The sequence below is a fragment of the Cupressus sempervirens genome, chromosome 8 (genome assembly GCF_028749045.1).
Source record: "Cupressus sempervirens isolate cs-2001-9-10 chromosome 8, ASM2874904v1, whole genome shotgun sequence".
Classification (NCBI taxonomy): Eukaryota; Viridiplantae; Streptophyta; class Pinopsida; order Cupressales; family Cupressaceae; genus Cupressus; species Cupressus sempervirens.
The window spans coordinates 809614022-809635744 of record NC_143125.1 but is presented as its reverse complement, the minus strand read 5'-3'; the positions used below and the strand labels follow the sequence as shown (position 1 = coordinate 809635744).

At 36.7% G+C, this 21723-nt stretch overlaps 2 protein-coding genes across 2 annotated transcripts; one reads left to right on the top strand and one right to left on the bottom strand.

The window, feature by feature from the left end:
• The first annotated feature begins 972 nt into the window (after nt 1-972).
• Nucleotides 973-1659, top strand: LOC149544871 (uncharacterized). Its single transcript, XM_089796018.1, has one exon. It carries the CDS (start codon nt 973-975, stop codon nt 1657-1659), a length of 687 nt encoding a protein of 228 aa, XP_089652144.1.
• A 7869-nt stretch (nt 1660-9528) lies between these two features.
• On the bottom strand, nt 9529-12103 carry LOC149544870 (uncharacterized). Its single transcript, XM_089796456.1, has one exon. The coding sequence runs from the start codon at nt 12086-12088 to the stop codon at nt 9581-9583; it is 2508 nt and encodes an 835-aa protein (XP_089652582.1). The 5' UTR covers nt 12089-12103; the 3' UTR covers nt 9529-9580.
• Between the last annotated feature and the right edge of the window lie 9620 nt (nt 12104-21723).

Genomic DNA, 21723 nt, shown 5'->3' with positions numbered 1-21723 from the left:
ACCTTTGCTAGAGTCATTCATCTAATTACTCTTCTATGAAGATTATTATTTGAAAAGATTATATCGACATATCTGTTTGAGGTAGTAGTACTAATAGAAGTTGCATTTTATATAAAATATGTCTAAAAATGTAATTAAAATATAACATTACAAGTAACTTATAATACTAATATTATATTTCTATCATAAATGTGAAATTATTTTTAATTATCAATATTTTCTATCGAAAAGTATTATTTTTCTAATATATAAATATTCACATTCTTTTTAGAAAACTAATTGATAATTAGTCTTAACTTTCTAAATTGAAAATTAAATTTTTTACGTAAATATTCTATCTAATAATATTAAAATATTAATCAAATATTAATTTAATGACTCAATTATTTTCTTATAACTATTTAAAAAATTAATCTTTATACTATTCATTATAACATATTATAACATACGACAAATACATGCCACTATGTGATACTTGTTTAAAATGTACTCACTTTCAATTTACTTCTTAGAAATAGGGAGATAATTTATTTTATTATAAATATTACTATCACATTAGCCTTCATTGCATTTGAATTTTTTAAAGAGATAAATTTTAGATATGAAATTCTATCTTAAAAGTTTGATTATTCTTAGTGGAATTTAGTAAAAAAAATAAGATTAACATAGTTAATTGTTAACTTTTCCGCTCATTTTCTTTTTGAATTTTGAATGATGGAGGGCCCTAAACCTCCGGATCTGCCTTCTTGCCCGGACCTGCAACTGGTTCTTGCAGTGAGTAGAGATGTTGACCAGTTGTTTAGCGGTGGGTCCATTGGGTTTGAGGGGTCGAGGTATGTCAAGCCAGCATTGGAGGATGGATGGTCGTGTGTGGACGTCCCTGAGAAAGTGGGAGGAAGTTCTACCGGTTGTCAATAGGGAGATGGCCAAATATTGGATGTGGGTTCTTCGTCGGGATGGAAGAATGCGCTCATGGGTTCCAAGAGGTCCAGCCCCATCATGGAGAATCCCACGGTAACACGTGGACAAGAAGGTCCTATGATTGCACTCCCTAATGGCATGATGGATAATGTGACTTCTGGCCTCAAAATTTGTGTTGTTGGTAGATTTGTTGCTTTTTGCCCTTCTATCGAGATGGTAAGAAAATGGGTGGACCATAAATGGAAGGTCAAAGGAACTATAAGTGTTTCTGCCATGCCAAGTGGTCTTTTTTGTTTCAGATTCACCGTGGAAGAATATCTCATGATGGTTCTATCTAGGACTTGGTATTTCAACAAGCACTGTCTAGCCCTGACTAGATGGCATCCGAGCTTTGATGCTGGTTTGGAGCTAAAAAAACTTGGCCCAGTTTGGGTAAGATTACCTAGCCTTCCTCTTGAATTTTGGGACAAAAGGATATTAAGATGGGTTGGGAACTCTGTTGGTCATTTTGTTATTGCTGACAAAGTGACAATGCAAAAATTGAGACTTGTCTATGCTAGATTCTATGTGACTGTAGCACTGAATAGAACACTACCTACTGTGGTCACTTTAAAAACTAAATGGGGTCAAAGAGTTCAGCCCATAGAATATGAGAATGTTGGCTTGTTTTGCCAAAGATGTGGGCAATTTGGTCACCTTATTGTGGATTGCAAAGCTAAAATGCAAAAAGATAAATAGAAGGAGTGCTCCCTAGGGATAGTTGTGGAGAATATTGGGGAACCTTCTGTACAGACTAAGAAGACAGTAATGAAACCTCCTATGACCTTGCCCATTATGACCTCCACGCAAGATATGAGTCCTAGGGGTAAGGAGACTAAGGAAGATGAGAAGGCTCAAGAGGAATACCCTTTCAAAAGAGATTTGGAGGACCTTCTAGGCTCACCTTTGGCAAGGTCTTTGACAGAAGAGTGTTTGGAAAATGGAGAAGTAGAAGGAACCAACACTACACAAGATTTGACAACAACCCAGTTTGGGGGGAGCAAGCTTGAAACCCCTTCTAAATGGAAAGGGATAACCCCAGCTTTCATGGGCTCCTCAACAATAGGAGGGGGACCATAAGCTTAAGGAAGGTGATATAAGGGAGGTAGTTTGCTCCCCTCTGAGGATAGTAAAGGCCTCGTAGGATGACATAGTGGTGAGAGTTATGGAAAGCATTGATAATATGGATAAGGAGATGAGCCCCTCTTTGCCTCAGGAGGATAATGGGGAATGGAAAGTGAAAAAGAAGAAGAAAAGGGGAGGGAGAAAACTAGATATTGGAGTTTCAGGAATAGCAGGAAGACCATCAAGCAGAGTTACCAAGACAAAGCAAACTGCTAGAGATGTAGCCAATGGTAAACAACTTACACTGGAGATACTAACAAAAGGTAAGAAATGAAACTCCTTTCATGGAATATAAGGGGATTGAATAATCCCCATAAGCAGTATGCTCTTAAGAAATTAATATCTCAGTAAAAAATAGACTATGTGTTAATTCAAGAGACAAAAATGTCTAGCTCAAATTTTGATAAATTGCTAGCTATATCTAGCCAGGGGCAGGGTATATACATAGGGATTCAAATGGAGCTTCGGGGGGAATTGCTACCATGTGGAATCTAAACTCGTTAAAGGGCTATGAGATCTAGAAGGAAAAACACTTTATTATTACTCATTTCCAAACAAATAGTCACAGCTAGAAATTGATTAATATCTATGCACCTAACAAAAAATTAGGGAGGGAAATGTATGACAATTTGATAAGGATACCTAAAAGTATGATGGAGGAGAAATGGATGTGTATGGGAAATTTCAATACCCCTCTTTACCATTCGGACAAGAGGGGAGGCAATAGAGAATGTCAAGAGAGTTTGCAAGATCTAAGTGAATTCACGGGGAAACTGGACTTCATGGATGTGGAGCTGAGGGGTAACCCATACACCTGGACTAATAATAGGAAAGGCAAAGATCTCATACAGGTTAGGCTGGACTGATTATTACTGTCAGGGAATTAGAATAGCATGGGCAACTCCTACTTGGAAAATCTCAACAAAACAGTGTCTGACCACTCACCCATTTTATTCCATTGGGAGGATGGCTATAGAGGGGGAAAGAAAGCTTTCAGATATGAAATAATGTGGGAATCACATCCGAAATTCAAACATAAGATTTAGGAGTGGTGGAATATAAGAATAGAGGGTACTACAATGTATGAACTCTCCCAGAAACAAGATAATATTCGAAAAAATGTCAGAGCTTGGGCTAAAAGTTCATTTGGGGATCTATTTAAAGGTAAAGGAGAAGTAGAGGAAAAGCTAAAAAAACTCCAAGGGGCTATTGCAAAAGGGAATAACTTAGAGGAGGATATTCAGGAGGAGGAAAAACTTAGAAGGAGGTGGAAAGAGATCCTGCAAAAGGAGGAAATTTTCTGGAAACAAAGATCCAAAATCCAATGGTTGGAGGAAGGGGATAAAAATACCACCTTCTTCCACAGATCTGCTTCTAACCACAAAAGAAGAAATACCATCTCAAAACTAAGTGAAGAAGGAGGAAGGGTATTAAAAGAGTAGGAGGACATGGGGAAACTTGTGGTTGATCACTTCAGTAAGGCGCTTAAGGAAGATAACCTTGTTGGGAACCAAGTGATCAGGAGAAGTCTGATCAATTCAATCCCAAGGAGTATAAGAGAAGAGGAAAATGACTGGATCCTTGGTAAGATCTCAGAAGAGGAAGTGAAAAAGGCAGCGTTCTCAATGAAAGCTTTTAAGGCCCCGGGCCCTGATGGCTTCCCACTTGCTTTCTTCCAGCATTTCTGGGAGGTGATCAAGTCTGAAGTTATTTGGGCGACTAGGGATTTCTTTAGAACTGGCAAAATACTACGGAGCATTAATAAGACCTTTATTGCACTGGTTCCTAAAAATTTCAATCCTCTGAATTTGAATGATTTTAGACCTATAAGTCTATGTAATACTATTTACAAGGTCTTTGCCAAGGATTTAGTGAATAGATTAAAGCCTTTCTTGGAAAAAATTATTGGTAGTCCTCAAAAGGGGTTTGTGCCAGGAAGGCAGATCCTTGATGCGGCTATTTCAACCCATGAGGTTATTCATTCAATGGAAAAGAGTAGGCAACCTAGAATGGCATTCAAGTTAGAAATTTTCAAAGCTTATGATAAGGTCAAGTGGGACTTCCTTCAGGATGTTCTAGAAAAACTTGGATTTAACAATAGGATTATAAACCTGATCATGTTGATGGTGAGCTCAGTGCAGTACTTTGTCCTTCTAAATGGGTCCCATGGGGTAACATAATGACAGGAAAAGGCCTAAGATAGGGTGACCCCCTCTCACCCTACCTATTTATCATGGTTGCTGAAGTCTTGGGAAGGTCATTTTGTAAATTAGCTGATTCGAGCTGCATTAAAGGTGTGAAACCAGCCACTAATGTTGAAGCTGAGGTTATTCAGCAATTTGTGGATGACACCTTCCTATTTGGAGAATCTTCAATCACAGAGGCTAAAGCCTGGAAAATGATTTTACATAATTATGAAGAAAGCTCAGGGCAACGGGTGAACTACCATAAAAGCAAGATCTATTTCTTTAACACTGATCCTTCAGTTCAAAGAAGGATTAGGAAAATCTTGGAATGCCAATCTGCTTGCCTCCCAGACACTTGTTTAGGCCTCCCCCTCACTACCAAGGAGGTGTCTAATGAATTTTGGAATTCGATAGTGGAGAGAATTCAAAAGAAGCTTGCAGGTTGGAAAGGGAAGATATTAAGCAATGCCAGAAAACTTCAACTGATTGTTGCTGCCCTTTAGGGAATCCCTATTTATTTCTTATCCATATTTAAGATTAATCTTAATATGGCCGAGAAAATTGAGAGAATTCAAAGGAATTTCCTATGGTTAGGGACTGAAGAGAAAAATAAATTGAATATGGTCAACTAGGAGGAGGTGTGTAAACCAAAAGCTAAGGGGGAACTTGGGATTAGAAGAATGAAAGACCTTAATAAAGCTCTCCTAACAAAAATTGGATGGAGAGTGGTAGAAGGAAACATGGGGTGGGGAAATATTATGAAAGCTAAATATATGTCTAATACCTCCTTTCAGCGAAACCTATATAATAATGACCTCCCGAGTGGGTCAAAGATCTGGTAGAACATTTTTAGAAATAGAGGACTCCTAAGAGAAGGATTGAGGTGGATTATGGGCAATGGCTTCAATATAAGGTTTTGGGAAGATAGGTGGATGGAGGGGAAACCATTGGCTTTAAGTAAATTTAGTGGTTTAGAGGAACGCCTTAAAGAGGACATAGGGGTTAGAGTGGGAGACTACATTGATCAGGGAAGGAGATGGAAGAAGTTGTTGAAGGAGGATTATTCGTGGAAGATAGGTATTCTCATAGAGGAATTCAAGGAACTAATAAAGGAATAGAGGATCCCAATGCTGCCATAGAAAGATGTTTTAGCTCGGGATTTAACTCCGACTGGGAACTTCACTGTCAAATCTGCTTATACCCTAATGTTCAATAAGGAACCATGCCCAACTATGTGGAGCAAGGTATGGATCAGCAACCTTATACCTAAGATTAATTTCTTTTGGTGGACAGTTCAACATGGAAAAATCCTAACAATCGATAATTTGAAAAAAAGGGGATTCTACATAACAAACCATTTTTGCCTTTGTGAACAAAAAGAAGAAAGTATTTACCACCTGTTCATCGAATTTTAGTTTGTGGTTGACATCTGGATTAAGGTTTGGGAAAGATTAGGGGTGGTATGGGTCATGAAAGATAACTTGGGACAATTTTTGGATAATTGGGATTGCCCATTCCATCATCCAAGACTAATCCTCTTATGGAAGTTTATCCCACCATATGTATGCTGGCACATATGGAAAGAAAGGAATAGCAGGATAATCAAGGGAGAAAATAGGACGGTTGAAGTGGTTTTTGGAGTGATGAACAAACTGTTGAAGGAAAATATAAGAGTAGCTAAATATAAGATGCCAAAGGAAGAACCCAAAAGACTTGAAGGCATTGTGGCTAAGAATTGGGGTTGTCAAGAGGACTTCTTCCTTTTTGATAGCTCTGCTAGGAGGAGGAGACAACAGACAATATGGAGACCACCCACCATCACACAGTATAAACTAAATTTTGACAGAGCTATGAAAGGAGGACAGGGAGCGGTTGGTGGTGTGCTAAGAGACAAGAATGGCGATGTTCTATTGGCTTATGCAGGCTAGGTGGAGATTGGTAGCAATAATGTGGTAGAAGCTATGACATTATTATGGGGTCTACAACTCTCTAGGGAAAGAAACATTTTAGAGTTAACTATAGAAGGGGACTACAAATTGGTGATCGATTGGGTCAAGGGGGAGGCAAAATTGGGATGGAAGATTAGAAATATCATCCTGGATATTAAAAATATATTGGAGGAAATGAGAATGGTCCACCTGCAGCATATCTATCGGGAGGGTAATCAAGTGGTAGACGCTGCAGTTGCCATGGGGTTTAACGTTAGGGCAATCACGTGCTGGGAAAATTTAGTTGATATCAACGAAAATCTAAGGATGTTGATAATCAAGGAAAAAGGTGGTAGAATTCAAAATGATGATTACTAAATTTAAAAACAAGGCCAATTTTGGCGAAATGGAGAACTTTGTTGCTAAATTTAACTTTAGTGTTTTGGAAATAAGAGACAGACGTGGCCGTACAAATGACAAGTGGAGTAATTATGAATTAAGAAATTTGTCTTTTCGCAATTATGGAAACTCGAGGCAAGCTTCGAATCACTTCCCAAATGGAAGTATGATAGATATGATGGATTGGGATGTCAGAAATCGACGGGGAGAGAAGTTAGGTTTTTTAATTCCCACGAACCTCATAATAAGATGTTATGGGATTCTGGTGCTCATCATACGTGGGTCTATAATTTAGATCCTTATTCCCCCAAAGGATCAAAGCAAGAGACCAGCTACAGAGAATTGGAAAGAGATAAAGTTCTGATGCGTATTTCTGAGGAAGAGAGGCAAGATAGTGGAGAAATTAATATGGGAGGTGATCTGAATTGGTTGGAACCAACAAGACTTGAGAACTTCAAGAATAGGATGGCGACTTGGTATCTCCTGAAGGAAGGGGTTTTTTTGCCATACATGATGTCCATGGCTGGGCACAATGAAAATTGTGCATTACAGTTTGTGAATAATTGGGATGATAGGAAGGTCACAATCAACGGCATTACTTTTCAAGTCACGAAGGAGGTTATTGCCATGACAACAGGACTCACAATGAAGGGAAAAAAAAGTGGAAGAAAGTCACCAAAGTCTCAAATGAGAATAGCATGAAAAACTTCTTTGCGGAGAATGAGGTACTGATTCACTACAGAGGAGGGTTTAAAAGGGATAAGCTTCTTGAGCCCTGGGATGATGTGTGTCTGGTCCTAATGAAGTATCTCACTCTGGAAGGCAGGTTTGGAGTGTGCTATTACTATCATTTTCCCTTGTTGAATCATTTTAGAAATAGGGATTTCATTTCTATTCCATTTTTTCTGCTTCATTCGCTTGAGGATATGATTAAGGATGTTAAGGAGAAAAAAAGTAAAGGCCTAAACTTCACCATTATTCATTAGGGGTTAATTTTTTGTCTGTATCAGTTCCACCTAGCTTTATGTCCCCCCAGAGAGGTTATTGTGGAAAACCCCCGCCATAGTAGGATTTCCCCCCCGAGATCCAATATGGGGACGAAAATCCATACTCCTAGGCCATCTCCTAGTAAGGACACTAAGAAAAAGAAAAAAATTGACATAGCCATAGAACAAAAGGGAAACAAGAAATTAAAAGTTGAGAAGGTGATAGAGGTTGTTGGAGAGGATTATGGTGAAGATATTGGGGGAAAAGCAAGAAGAAGGTCTGGTAGGCTAGCTCAGTCCCAGGCTAGGGGTAAACAGAAGTCTATTAGATACCCTGTTGAGGAAGTTGAAGAAGATAGCTCTGATAATAACAGTGACCGAAGGGAGGAGGAAAGCATTTCCAACTCAAAAAAGGATGATGGTAATGAGGAGGGGGAAAAAAGTTTCAATTCCGAGAGCATTTTCATGGATGACACTCAAACTCAAGTGTTGGATGGCAAAGAAAGGAATACTAAGACAACTCATGTTTCAGCTAGCTTCTCACTTAAACCCCTTACTTTTTGTGATGAGATGAGAAAAAAGGATAATTCCCCAATTACCATTTCTTCCCCTGTTAAGGAAAATTCAAAGATTTCTTCTAACCCACAAGTGCTGTAGGATAAACCAAAGGGACATAAAATAAAGGAGGATGCTACTACAAAGGTTGAGGAGCATAAAGAGGAGATAGTGACGGTGGAGGAGCATTACAGAAACCTAGAGGAAAGAGTCAAAGCTTTGGAGGAGGGGTTTTTCACCTTCTCCGAATTTGGACTTAAAGTTACTCATGCTACTGCAACTACCCTCCAATTGTTGGCACAAGAGAAGGAGGAAGCTGGCTTGGACATGGAGGACAATAAATTGCTCTTTAAGTTCCTTGCTAACGACTGGGCCCAAATTCTTCTTCATGCAAGAGGAAAAGAGAAAAAAGAAATCTAAGTTTTTTTTATTTCTGTTCAGTTATGGGGTCCATGGATCCAAAGACTTCATATACTGTTATGATACTTATAGTTTTGTTGGTTATCAGCTGTAATTATGTTTTTATTAGGCCTGGGTGCCTTGTTGGACTTTGGTTAGTTGCTAGGGTTACTTTCTGGTTATAGCTCTCTTGTTTTAGGTTCTTATCTCTAACTGTTGGTTCTCCTATTTTTGCTAATTGTTTTTGCTACTGGTTGGTAATGTGTTGGTTACCAACTTTTTGACTATTAAGGGCTGACCCCCTTGCTTTTGGTCGCTTTTAATTTCAAAAACATAGTTAATTGTTATTTTAGATCAAATAGTTATTTTAAAGTTATTCTAAGATTAACTATGCACTCAGAAAAATTGAAAGATTTTTGCTTTTTTTGAAAAAATCTAGTCATAATCAAATTCTATTGATTCAAACTTATTTGAAGTAGACTATAAATGTAAAAAAATTGTAAGTATATAACTAATATTATTGAAAAATATTATTTTATAAGATTATCATTTTAAAATGTTATTAAGTTATTAATGAAAAATCTCTATCTTAAGTATGATCAAATATTGTTATTCTTATTTGAAAGTATTTTATCTTTTTGTCATAAATAACCTATTTAAAAATATATTATGTATATATTTACTACAATACATCTATGAAATTATAAAAAGAAAGAATTTTACAATATGTATATATTTATTATAATATATTTACAAAATTAGTAAAAGGAAAGAAAATTGAAGAAAGATTACAAAAATACACAAAAACATTATTTTTATTTTATAATGTTATCCAATGATTTAAAAACTATATATAATTAAGTATGAAAATAGAAAATTTACAATAACAATAAACAACAGAATGTTTCACTCAGTGCAAACATTAGTACACTATATAAATCTTTACGATAATTTTTAATAATACTGGCAAAGCACATAAATGTAAACAAGTAGAGGACAATAATGCATCTATATTGACAAGTCTGAAACAATAAATTAAACTTCATAATGTTAACTTGCGGAGCCATGGGAAACATAACTTCAAGAGCAAGTCCACACCACTAAAGTATGTATACCTCCAAGTCCTTTTCAATACAATAAATAAAACCACTATTGCAAAACCTGTTCCATATGACAGTCCAACTCCAATCCAATACCACACATTTTCCTCATTCTGGTTTTCTTCATTATTAGATGTAGAAATGGGAGGAGAAGCTGGAGTGAATTCTGGCCAAGAGCATTTTGTTGGAAGTGGACAGCCATATAAATTTGGATTGCCTGAGAATGATGATTTAGTGAATGTTACCATCTGTTTTCCTTGTGGTATACTTCCTGAAAGGTTGTTGTTGGATAAGTTGAGAGCTTCCAGAAAGTTCAAAGAACCAAGATCTAGAGGAATGTGTCCAGAAAAATTATTCATAGAAAAGTCTAATGTCTCCAATTGACTCATTTGTACAATGTTATTTGGAATAGTACCATTTAGATTGTTCATGGAAAGGTTGAGCAGCTTCAATCCCTTCAACTTTCCCAAATCAGAAGGAACATTCCCACTTAATTGATTGCGTGAAAGATCTATGGATGTCATGGTAGGAAAAATATATGCATAATTCTCATCTCTGCCTTTGGAATCCATATGCAATCCATTCTTATACACGTATGTATCATATGCCAAGTCGTATGAAATCATGCTAAATTCCTGATTTGGCTCCCCTACCATTGCTGGTAAACTGAAAACACTGTGGGGTATATGCCCTGAAAGGTGATTTGAAGAAAGATCCAAGATTTGTAGGCTCTTTAATTGCCCAATTTCTGTAGGAATGCCACCTTCAAAATTATTCCTCCTCATTGCTAGCACTCGCAGGTTTGAAAAAGTACCTATTGACTTTGGAATTTCACCTCTAAATAAGTTCTCCCCGAGATCCAAAATAGTCAATTCTGAGAAATTTGATATAGATGGAGGGAGTGACCCTGTCACCTTGTTGTTCTTTACCACTAGTGTCTGTAGCTGACTTAGTATACCAATCTCAGATGGCATCATTCCTTCCAAATTATTATCCCCCAAATTCAAGACTAAAAGGTCAGAGCAAGCTGCTAAACTTGGAGGGATGATTCCATTCAAATGATTGTTTGCCAGATTTAATACCCTCAATGAAGAGCAATTCTGCCGTATTGGAGGAATGTTACCTGTGAATGAATTGTTGTTGAGCAGCAACACTTGTATCTGAGGTGGCCAAGTTGATGGTATCTCTCCGCGTAATGCATTGTTAGATAGATCCAAGAAACATAACTCCTTCCAGGCAGAAGTACGCGGCAAAATGCGACCTTCCAGATGATTTGTTGTAAGATTAATGCCTCGAAGACCCAAATCCCATAGCCAAGAGGGAATTTCTCCAACAAGGTTATTGTCAACTAGCTCCAACTCAGAAAGCGAGAATTGCGTCGAAATCCACAACGGGATTGGACCATCCATCTTACATGCTGTCATAATTAAGAAAAACAACTGAAATGGGGGAATCCAGGTGCGGCTGAAATTAAATATGCAATTGGACAGACTGAGAACCCGCAATTGGGTAAGGTTGTGAAAGAAGGCTTCGGAAATGATCTGACCAGAGTTAAAAGTGAGGGTGAGGATTTCTAGTGAAGATGGTAGCGCCGAGGAAACAATGCTCTGGTTGAATGCAGTCCTCTCAAGGAGGAGGTAAGTAAGGGAGGAGAGCTTTGCAAACGAGGAGGGAACAGTTCCGTTTATTTGGTTGTAAGATAGATCTAAAAGGTCAAGTGAAGAGAGATCGCCCAATGAGTCTGGGATACAACCAGTCAACTGATTCGAAGAAAGATCTAACTCGTTTAGAGAAGAGAGATTAGAAAGAGAAGTGGGAATGCTTCCGTTTAGATTATTATAAGAAAAAACTATGTACTTTATGGAAGAGAGCTTAGATAGAGAAGGGGGAATGCTTCCTGTGAGTTGATTAGAAGAAAGATCTATGTACTTTATGGAAGAGAGCTTAGAGAGAGAAGGGGGAATGCTTCCTGTGAGTTGATTAGAAAAAAGATCCAACTCTGTGAGAGAAGAGAGATTAGAAAGAGAAGGGGGAATGCTTCCTGTGAGTTGATTAGAAGAAAGATACAACTCTGTGAGAGAAGACATGTTTCCCAAGCAGTGAGGAAGAGTACCTGTTAATCCATTGCCAGAGAGGTCTAAGGATGCAAGAGAACTGAGGGTGCACAAACTCTCAGATATGACTCCCCCTTCAGCCGAGTACCACATATGCACGCGGACTACATGATGGCTGTCCACATCACAGGTGATGCCGTCCCAGGTGCTGCAGCAATCGCCTCCCTTCTCCCAGGTACTCAGATTGGTAGTATAGGGATAAAAAACAAGAGAGGAGTTTAGGCCGGCCTTGAAATGAAGAAGAGCTTCTCGTTCCCTCTGAATACAGCCGCAGCAGAAGCAGAGAAGAAACACGAGGGGAACAATAACAAAAGAAGACACAAGTAGCTTGGCCATTTTAGAGTTTGGGTGTAATGAGAGGGAAAGTGATGATGATTATTAATTATATAGCTGAACAGTGTGAGGAGAAGTTTGAAAAGAAGAAGAATACCAACAATTTCGATGCAGCTGCACTCACACAGGCTTCGCGTAGAATTATGACAAGACGTGGCAGACTTTGGCGAGTCAAGGAAGGCACCCGTGAGAGGTGCGTTGCCAAAGCATAAAATATATTTGTCGGTGAAAAACGAATGGTCGTCATGTCATAAAATTGCATTTTATAACATAATTTAGTAGACACGTCTTTATTGCAGCAGTCGGTATAGTGCGTTGTCAACGTCGAGTTTGTCGGTATATTGCTGAAAAATTAATACTACACGACTCTGCCAAATTCTGATTAGTTGTTATTTTGAATGTTAAACATTTTTAAACTTTTACGAATCATAAAATTTCATCTCAAATGTGAGGCAGCAGAAACAATACGCGGTCAAATTCAGATAAAATTACTTTCACAACGCGACGCAATTGCTCAGAAATTTCAGTCACTATGTCAATTCAAAAATTTAGGGATGTAACGAAAACAGCCAAAGACTCAGAAAACTAGTTGATGATTTTCATTCCCCTTGATTTCTTTTTATCTTTTATTCTTTTTCTTAAATTTAAAGAAATATTTTACTTTGATTTTTATTTATTTATTTTTAAATATTGTAAGAGAATGACTTCAATTGTAGTTTATTAAATTTTATTAATTAAAAGTTGACTTAAGAATCATCTAGTAGACTAATAGTTGTTAGAGGATAAAGTTAGTAATTATACAAATTGTGAAACTTTATTGGTATTAAAAGGGTCCTATTAATAGAATAATTAGGCATGGCATTCAATCAATTGTGAACAGTAAAAATTGTTGTGGTAAAGAGTGAACACTAAATGGAGCAATAGGGAATGTGTATAAAATGTCAACTCAAAATCACCATTCTTTGACCCTTTTGTGCATGAAAAATCTCTTAGAACTTGTTTGGTTCGTGGAATTGTAGAAATCAAGATTTTTGCAAATCTTCAAAACCATATTTGTGATTTTTGTAGAGTTGTTTGGTTCCCTTGAAAGATGTTTGGGAAGATACATTTTTATACATTTGGTTCGTCAAACTGGAATTGGAATTGAAATGCTGAACGTATAGAATAACCAAACTTCGAATCAATTTGATTGCCATTACACGAAGACTCAAAAAAAAGTCCAATGTCATTTTGAGCAACTTCACAAAAAGTAAAACCAACTTTTTATTTTCAATTCCTATTCTGGAGAGGGAAGACTAGAAATCTAATTTTGAGGTAAAATTGGAAGTTTGAAATTCTAATTCCATTTTGTTGTTTTTGAAACAAACGTAAAAAGGTTCATATCCAAATTTTGCAAATGTCAATTCCATTCATCTTCCACCAACCAAACAAACCCTTAGTATATTCAATGAAAGACAAGAAGCCTCCAATTCTTTCTTTTAATCGTACAATTTTGCCTAGTGCTAAAAAAATAGTCACCCTTGTTGTTGGAGCTTAAGCTCCATTCTCCATTTGAATTCACTATCTTCAAGATGTACATCTCATGTTCCTCATATTTTATAGCTTAAGTCAGATAAAACATAAAGGTAAACTGTGTGTGTGTGTGTGTGTGTGTGTGTGTGTAAATAAGTATTTATTATTTACACTTAAGTTTACCTTCTTCTTTTTTTTATCAATAAATGGCCGAAGCCTTGATTAAATTATAATTAAATCAAAGTCTTAAAGAAAGTCCCCCGTTCTGACAGGCACTAGTAGGGAAGAACGAGGAAAGAAACCCTCCAGTCTTACCCGGGACAGCAGTCCTATATTATACATTGATAAAAGGGGCATACCCTAGTTTTTACAATGATAAAAGGAGCATACCCCAGTAGATAATATCACAATTTCAATTTTTCATTACATACGGTTTTGGGGCATACCCCTATTATTTACATTTGCTTTCAAGGCGAGTAAAATACAAATATCCTCTTATCTCCAACCTAAAAGAAAGATCTAAAGCAAAAGAATCTGCTCGTATCCATCTTTTGGCTGTCTAAATCTTTCCTATTAAATTGCAACTCTGTTTATAGGAGTACATTCCTTGCCAACCAAAATGGGATATCACCTGATCAATACCTGTGAAACACCAATAGCTGGGAAAGCAGTAATAATGTATTTTCCAAGACACAGATATTATGAAAACCTCAAGTCATAGGATTAATCATAGATGACTGCTCATAGCATATACTTTAAAAGACCAATCCAATAGACTAAATCTCTATCCAAATAATTCCTAAGAATTATCCATTAATCCACTCTTTCACGAAGGCATACCAAGAGGATACCCTGTTTGGTCTGAGGGTTTGAGAATAAATACTCTAGCAGATTAATCAAGTGCTTCTCCAACCAAAATAGGCCTAGTTAATCTTGCTCAAGAAAGATTATCTAGATATCTCAATAGTAGCCTCATTCATACAACGGAATTTTAAATAGCATATCCTCTAATTTTAGATCAGAGCACTATTATTAATCTATGATAATCCCATCAACATAATAAGAAACAAACTCGGAAAACAATCATAATAGGAAGCATCAATAAGATGAAAGTTCTGATTAAGCACTTCTTCTAGAATAAACTTATAGGGGAACCATAAGAAACAGACACATACTATTCTAAAAGGAAGCGGAAGAAACCCAGAAGAAATTTAACACAGAGACAAATTAGTTCTATAATGTTCATACATCAAAGGATTACTACATGAAGTCCTAAATTTAATCAGATGATCAATTTCTCACAGCCAACCGGAGCATCTACAACATTCATACTTTTAAACTAAATATTACTGTTTAAAAGATAGAGTTATATATACACATTTTCCATCCAAACCCAAGTTACAGGGAGGTTTTAAACTTTCAAAATTCTATCGTGTTCATATATATACCATGTAAAAGATTTTATATGGGAGGAGATTAGATCCTAGACCCTTAGTATTCCCAAAACAGAGCACAAAATTAGGAGGTATCAATCTGTCCGATACAGAGTATAACATAAAGTTTATACTACTACTGAGCTACTCCAGCTACTTAAACCAAACCTAAGACCGGATTCTTCAAGCTATATTAACACATTACATATAAAAGTCCTTACTACTGAGAGACCTACCCCATCCTTATTCTATTTGAGTGACCATAAGCACTTCGGGTTCATCTTCAATATCATCCGTGGCCATATTCATGGGCAGATCGATTCGTAGTGAGACCCTGCTTGTTTTTCCAGACTTGAGGATGTCGAAATTAATAGCACTCAGATCCTTGAAGGAGACTCCCAGCTCAATGTATGTATTAAACAGTTTGAGGTAGTTGTATACCCATTCGTTGTTGTCTTCTTCAATGATCCCTCTCCAGCATAAAAGAAAATTAATGCTGGCTTCCGTACGAGGCCATTCCTTATAGAAGGCTAGGCCTTCCCTCATGATTAGGGCTTGTTGACGAGGGGCTGTCTTCAATTCTTCATCACCCTCCGGGAGACCCATGTATTTTTTAGGGTATGGAATTCTGCCATTATCATCTATGCTGTATACGGCCTTTTTCAGCCCCTTCCTCCACATCGGGCTAAGAATGTCAAAACAAAGCCGTATAATGTCCTCCTTAGGGATCTTAGCCCTAACCATTATCCCAATAAAAGAGCCAATGATGGAGCTATTTGTCCTCCAAGTTGCAGAATAATCAAAAATTTCTTCACCCAGTGCTCTGTTAATAGCAATTCTAATCATGTCATCAGTGATTCTCAACAGCCGACTCCATCTTTCAGGCTTGATTTTGCCTAAGAATGCCATAGTTCTAGTTTCGGTAGAGTGAAAGACGTGGATGTCGGATTCCATCTTCGATCAGAGGACTACAATACCAAAGGTTCTAAGCAGAGACTAAGAGGGGAGGAAACTATGACCAGAGATCTTCACTCTAAACCTTTCCTTCTGCTACGATTCTGGGAATGCCTTAAAGTTTTAAATGAACCAGCGGTCATGAATAATCATGAACTGGCTTGAACTCTAACATATACCTCACACAGATGTTGGAACCTAACTTCGTACCCTGTCATGATAATTTAGGTCATTCATAAAAGCTTGGGAGATCCTTCCATATCTTGTGATGATGGGAGTGAGATCATGCTTAGCTTTGGCATGCTCGAATCAGACGGGTATTAACTAACTATAATTAAATATTCCACTAGGAACGATTTCAGAGAGACATACAAGGAAAAAGGAACAACACGTACTCTTTCTGAAATGAAAGAATAATGAAAATTAATATCAGTACTGAATAATCATTCATGTTGCTAGAAGAAGGAGGTTTTGGATAGTTTTATCTAATAATTAGATTACAAATGCTAATTACATATCATAAATAAGGCGTAATTTATTAATGATTAAAATAATAGACTTAATCCTAATCCAAAAGTACTCAATAATTAAATTCTAATTATATACTGATAATACTTGTTAATGTTACTATCTAACACAAGTATGTTAATATCTCTGAATAGACTAACATATTTGATCTCTGGTTATATATATATATATATATATAAGAAAATATTATTATATCTATATACCTATAGTTTAAAATAATATAAATGATATTATTATGTGTATATATATATATAAACTAGTATTAAGTAATTATTAATAATTTGGACCTTCAAAATAATTTTTCAATACTATAAGATAGGTGATTTATTATGAAGGATTATAAATCAGAAGGATATAGGAATTAGCATTATTTTAAAGAATATAAATATTTGACAATATGATACATTGCTTAAATTATATCTTGAGTTGATGTGATAATATTTCGCTGAATATTAATGCTTGTGAATTGGTTGAATATAAATGCAATTCTTTTGAATAGGAACTATATCTAGGCTTGGGATTTTCCCAAAAAGGTAACTTTTGTATCAATCTGCAATTGATTATATTGATAAGTAACTATCTTGTTATTATAAAGGAGGGGAGATATCTGACTTGAACAATAAAATTGATTCTCCATCCACACCCTTATTGGCAAGTTCATCTGCCAATGAGTTACCTTCTCGATAAATATGACTGATATTGATCTCCTCGAAATGCTCTATTAAAATTAACACTTCTTGGAGTTTCAAATTCAAGACCCAATTTGGGGTCTTTTTTTGTCTGATAGCGTTAAGAACGACTTGAGAATCACCTTCAATGTGGATTTTGGGGAGGCTTAATTTAAGACAGAGCTGAAGACCCTTCTCCAAGGCTTCAAGTTCTGCCATGTTATTGGGAACAGGAGGAAGGGGGGCAGCTAGCTTTGCTACCCATCTGCCATTCTCATCATTTAAAATACATCCTACCCCGGCTATACCCGGGTTCCCTCTTGCTGCCCCATCAAAGTTCAATTTGTGCCAACCTGGGGGAGGAGGGACCCATTTACATTTTGCCCTTGCCTCTTTATTGCTTGCCGCATACACCAGTGGTGGATTGATAAGGTTGGACCATAATTTCTTCATAATTCCATCCCAATATGAGAAAGATCCTTCCACATGCACTGTCTTCCTCAGATTAGCATTCATTACTTCTACTATTAAAGCTTCTAGATTTAGAATAAATCTACCTAGATTTCGCTCTTGATCTTTAAAATTACGACGGTTTCTTTCTTTCCATATTTCCCATACAACTATGGATGGGCAAATATTCCAGAATTTTCTATAGACCCCATGTCCCATATTTGTGGGCCATGAACATAGGAGCCCTTTAAGAGAATTCTGTAGAGGGGTAGCCCAGTTTAGTCGGGACTTGAGCCATTCCCAACAATTTTGTGCGAAAGGACAGTTGAGAAAGAGATGATCAGCATCTTCCTTGTTCTGTTTACACATGACACACCAATTAGGACCATTTATACCAAATCTAGCGAGTCTGTCTACTGTTAAAGCTCTGTTCTGAAGGGCAAGCCATAGAAAGAAACCCTCCTTAGGAAGACAAGCTATATCCCAACACAATTTTAATGGGATCTCCACCGAGTTCCATTGCTGTGAATGAATAATAGCCTGATAACCTTGTTTCACACTGTATAATCCATCCTTTGAACCAGCCCAAATAAGACTATCTAGCCTTTTAGATTGTTTTATTTTCCTATTCGAGATGATCTTTTTGAAGGCTACAACTAATTTCGGATCAAGATCTAAATCATCTATTGACCGCCATCTCCATCGAAGTTCCCCATCAATCAACTCTTTAATTTTGTATTCTTTGACCTTACTACCCCACAATGATTTTAGCCTTATTATTAGGTTTTCTAAATTGGGAGGTGTGTTTAAAGGGGGGAGCCCATCCCAGGAGTCTTCCTAGAATAAGGCTTTATCTCCTGTAGCCACATCCCACGTTAGGTATTTTCTGATAATACCCCTACATTTTACCATGAAATTCTAGCATTCCGACCCTTTTGGCAAATTTCCCATTCTGAACAGCGATTCCGGCTTTGTCGGATCCAGATATTTATGATATAAAATTTTAGCCCATTTGTGCTCATGTTCTTGTTATAATCTCCATACAAGTTTGGCTCCTAGAGCCTCATTTTGCAATTGTGGTTTCCTCAATCCTAAACCTCCACATTCTTTAGGTTTGCATAAATTGTCCCATTTAATGAGAGTGAGTTTCTTATCATTTTCCTTATCCTTCCAAAGGGAATTCCTAAGTTTAGATTCGAATCGCTTGGACATCCAATTTGTGAGAGGAAGACATGCCAAAGGGAAAATTGGGATGGCTGAGAGGACATATCGTATCTTAGTAATCTTACCAGCCTTAGAGAGCCATCTATTCTTCCAACTTCCAATCTGCTTATCCACCTTTTCAATCATATCTTGCCAAACTTTGATGTATCTCGAGTTCTTTTCCAGGGAGATACCCAAATACTTACAAGGGAACATACCCTTTCTATATCCCATAATTCCACATATCTTGTTTTCCATTTTCAGAGAGGTGTTCATAAGGAATATTTCGGATTTATCTTTATTAACCTTCTTCCCTGAAGCATCTATATAATTTTGAAGTATATTTTTAAAACCCATATCTTCTTGGATCGAACTCTTGCTAGGTAAAATAGTGTCATCTACATACTGTTGATGGGTAATGTTAGGGAGGTTTCTGGTAATAGAAATTCCTGAAATCTTTCGAACCTGATAAGCATAGGAGACTGCTCTACCAAAGGCTTCAGCCATTAGAATGAAGAGAGAGGGAGATAGAGGGTCTCCTTGCCTAATAACCTTGGAGATTTCAAAGAAACCTTCAGGAGTCCCATTTATGAGAACAAAAATATTCGGAGTTGAGATAAACTTAACTATTAGATTTACCCATTGACGTGAAAAGCCAAATGCTTCTAGAACTTTGCATAGGAAATGCCAATCAACCATATCGTAAGCCTTTTGTATATCTAATTTCATAAACATACATGGTTCTTTATCTATGGCAGCCGAGTGAATAGCTTCCTGAATAATGAGTATGCCATCCAAAATGGATCTACCTAGAACAAAACCTATTTGTTCCTTAGAAATCAATTTTGGTATAATTGCCTTGAGTCTATTGGCTATAACTTTTGAGAAAATTTTGTAAATAGTGTTGCACAGAGCTATAGGGCAGAAGTCTCCAGGATTTTCTGAACATTCCTTCTTAGGAATAAGTGTGAAGAATGAATAATTGATTTCAGCCAGCAAGGATCCACCATTTCTTGACACTTCAATTGCTCTCCATAGGTCTTCTCCAAGTATATCCCAACATTTTTGAAAAAAGAAAGCTTGAAACCCATCTGGACCTGGAGATTTTTTTGGACTCATATTAAAGACCACAGTCCTTACCTCTTCCAATGTTATTGATCTATTTAGATTTTTATTTTCTTCTACCATGACTGATTTTGGAATAAATTTGAGCATTCGTGCTTGTGCTTCCCTATTAGACCCTTCATAATTATTTAGTAAACTTTTAAAGTGAGAGACTATCGTGTCTGCAATTTTTGCAGGATTTTCTGTACGCAAACCCTGTGGAGTCAAGATACTAGATATCTTCTATAGAGATCGGTTCTGAATAGTAGAATTGTGAAAAAAATTTGTGTTTCGATCTCCCTCTTCCAACCATTTCTCTCTGGAGTTGTGTCTCCAGAAGGTTTCCTCTTTGGATAAAATATCTTCTTGTTTCATAAGGAGCTCTTTTTCTAAAGCATATTTCTCATAATTCATGCCATATTTTATAATTTCCTGGTTCAAGATTTTCAGTTTATCTTCAACTTCCAACTTTTCTTTAAAAATGTTGTTGAAGTGTTCTTTGTTCCACCTCAAAATGTTTTCTTTCAACAATTTGAGTTTCAAAATGAAAATGAACATTCTGGACCCAATGAAGTCCGCTTGAGTCCACCATGTCTTAATCAGTTCTAAAAATTTCGAATCCTGAAACCACATCTTTTCACACTTAAAAGGATTTCTCTATGGTTTAGAAGGTTCTAAAATCTCCAAACATATCGAGAAATGATCTGATCCTGCGAAGGGAAGAATGGAGGATTGGAAGTTCTTATTGTAAGAAGAGATATTTCCTACAATAAAGAATCTATCTAACTTTTCTGCAATATAATCATTATCCTTTCTTCTATTATTCCACGTGAATATACCATTGCTTGGAGGAATTTCTAATAAACTAAATTTGTCAATCCATACTTTGAATTCTATTGATGATAGCGAGAGATGTTGAATACCCCCTATGTTCTCATTTAAACTTAAAATCGTATTAAAATCACCTCCTAATATAATCAGACAATCTTTGTGTTCTGAAATAACCATACTTAATTCAGCCCAAACAGTTTTTTTTCCTATTGTATTATTAGGACCATACACATTGATTAGGATGGATTTTGTATTTGATTTTAGGCTCTGTGTACTAGCACACATCCAATTATTTTTATTAACTAATTAAGTTAGACTAACTTTCTTAGGGTTCCAAACAATTCCTAAACCCCCCAAGGTACCTATTGCCTCTATGAAGATTGAACCCCACATTCTTAACATTTTGTTAAATTTGTCTCCTTCTACTTTATTTAGTTTTGTTTTCTGAATTAATATTATTTCTGAATTAAAACTTTGTAAATGTTGTTTTAATAACCTTTTCTTGTTGGGGGCATTTAGACCCCTAGCATTCCATGAAGTTATCCTCATGTAGTCTTAGGAAGGCACTTCCCCTTCCCCATGTTTAGGAGTTCATCAATTTTCCTCTGTTCTCTAGCTAGGCCTTCAGCCTCACATAAACCCTTCAGTGATCTCCTGCCCCTTTTTCCTTTCAGCTTACCATATTTTGGAGAGGTTATACCTTCCTGATTCATTTCTATACCAAGCTCTTGCTGAAATATACCCAGTTCTTGTGCTGTTGGACAAATGCATTCCTCTGTTCTTTCAAATTCTTCCATTTCCAATTCTTTGCAGATTTTACTCCCGAGACTGTCCTCCTCCAGTTTTTTATTCTCTCTTTCTCCCATGTTTGTCCATTCACCTACCTGGTTGTCTTTTGACTTCTTCTCACTCTGTTTGTCCTGCTTCCTTACACTATCCTCCATCTGGATCTTTA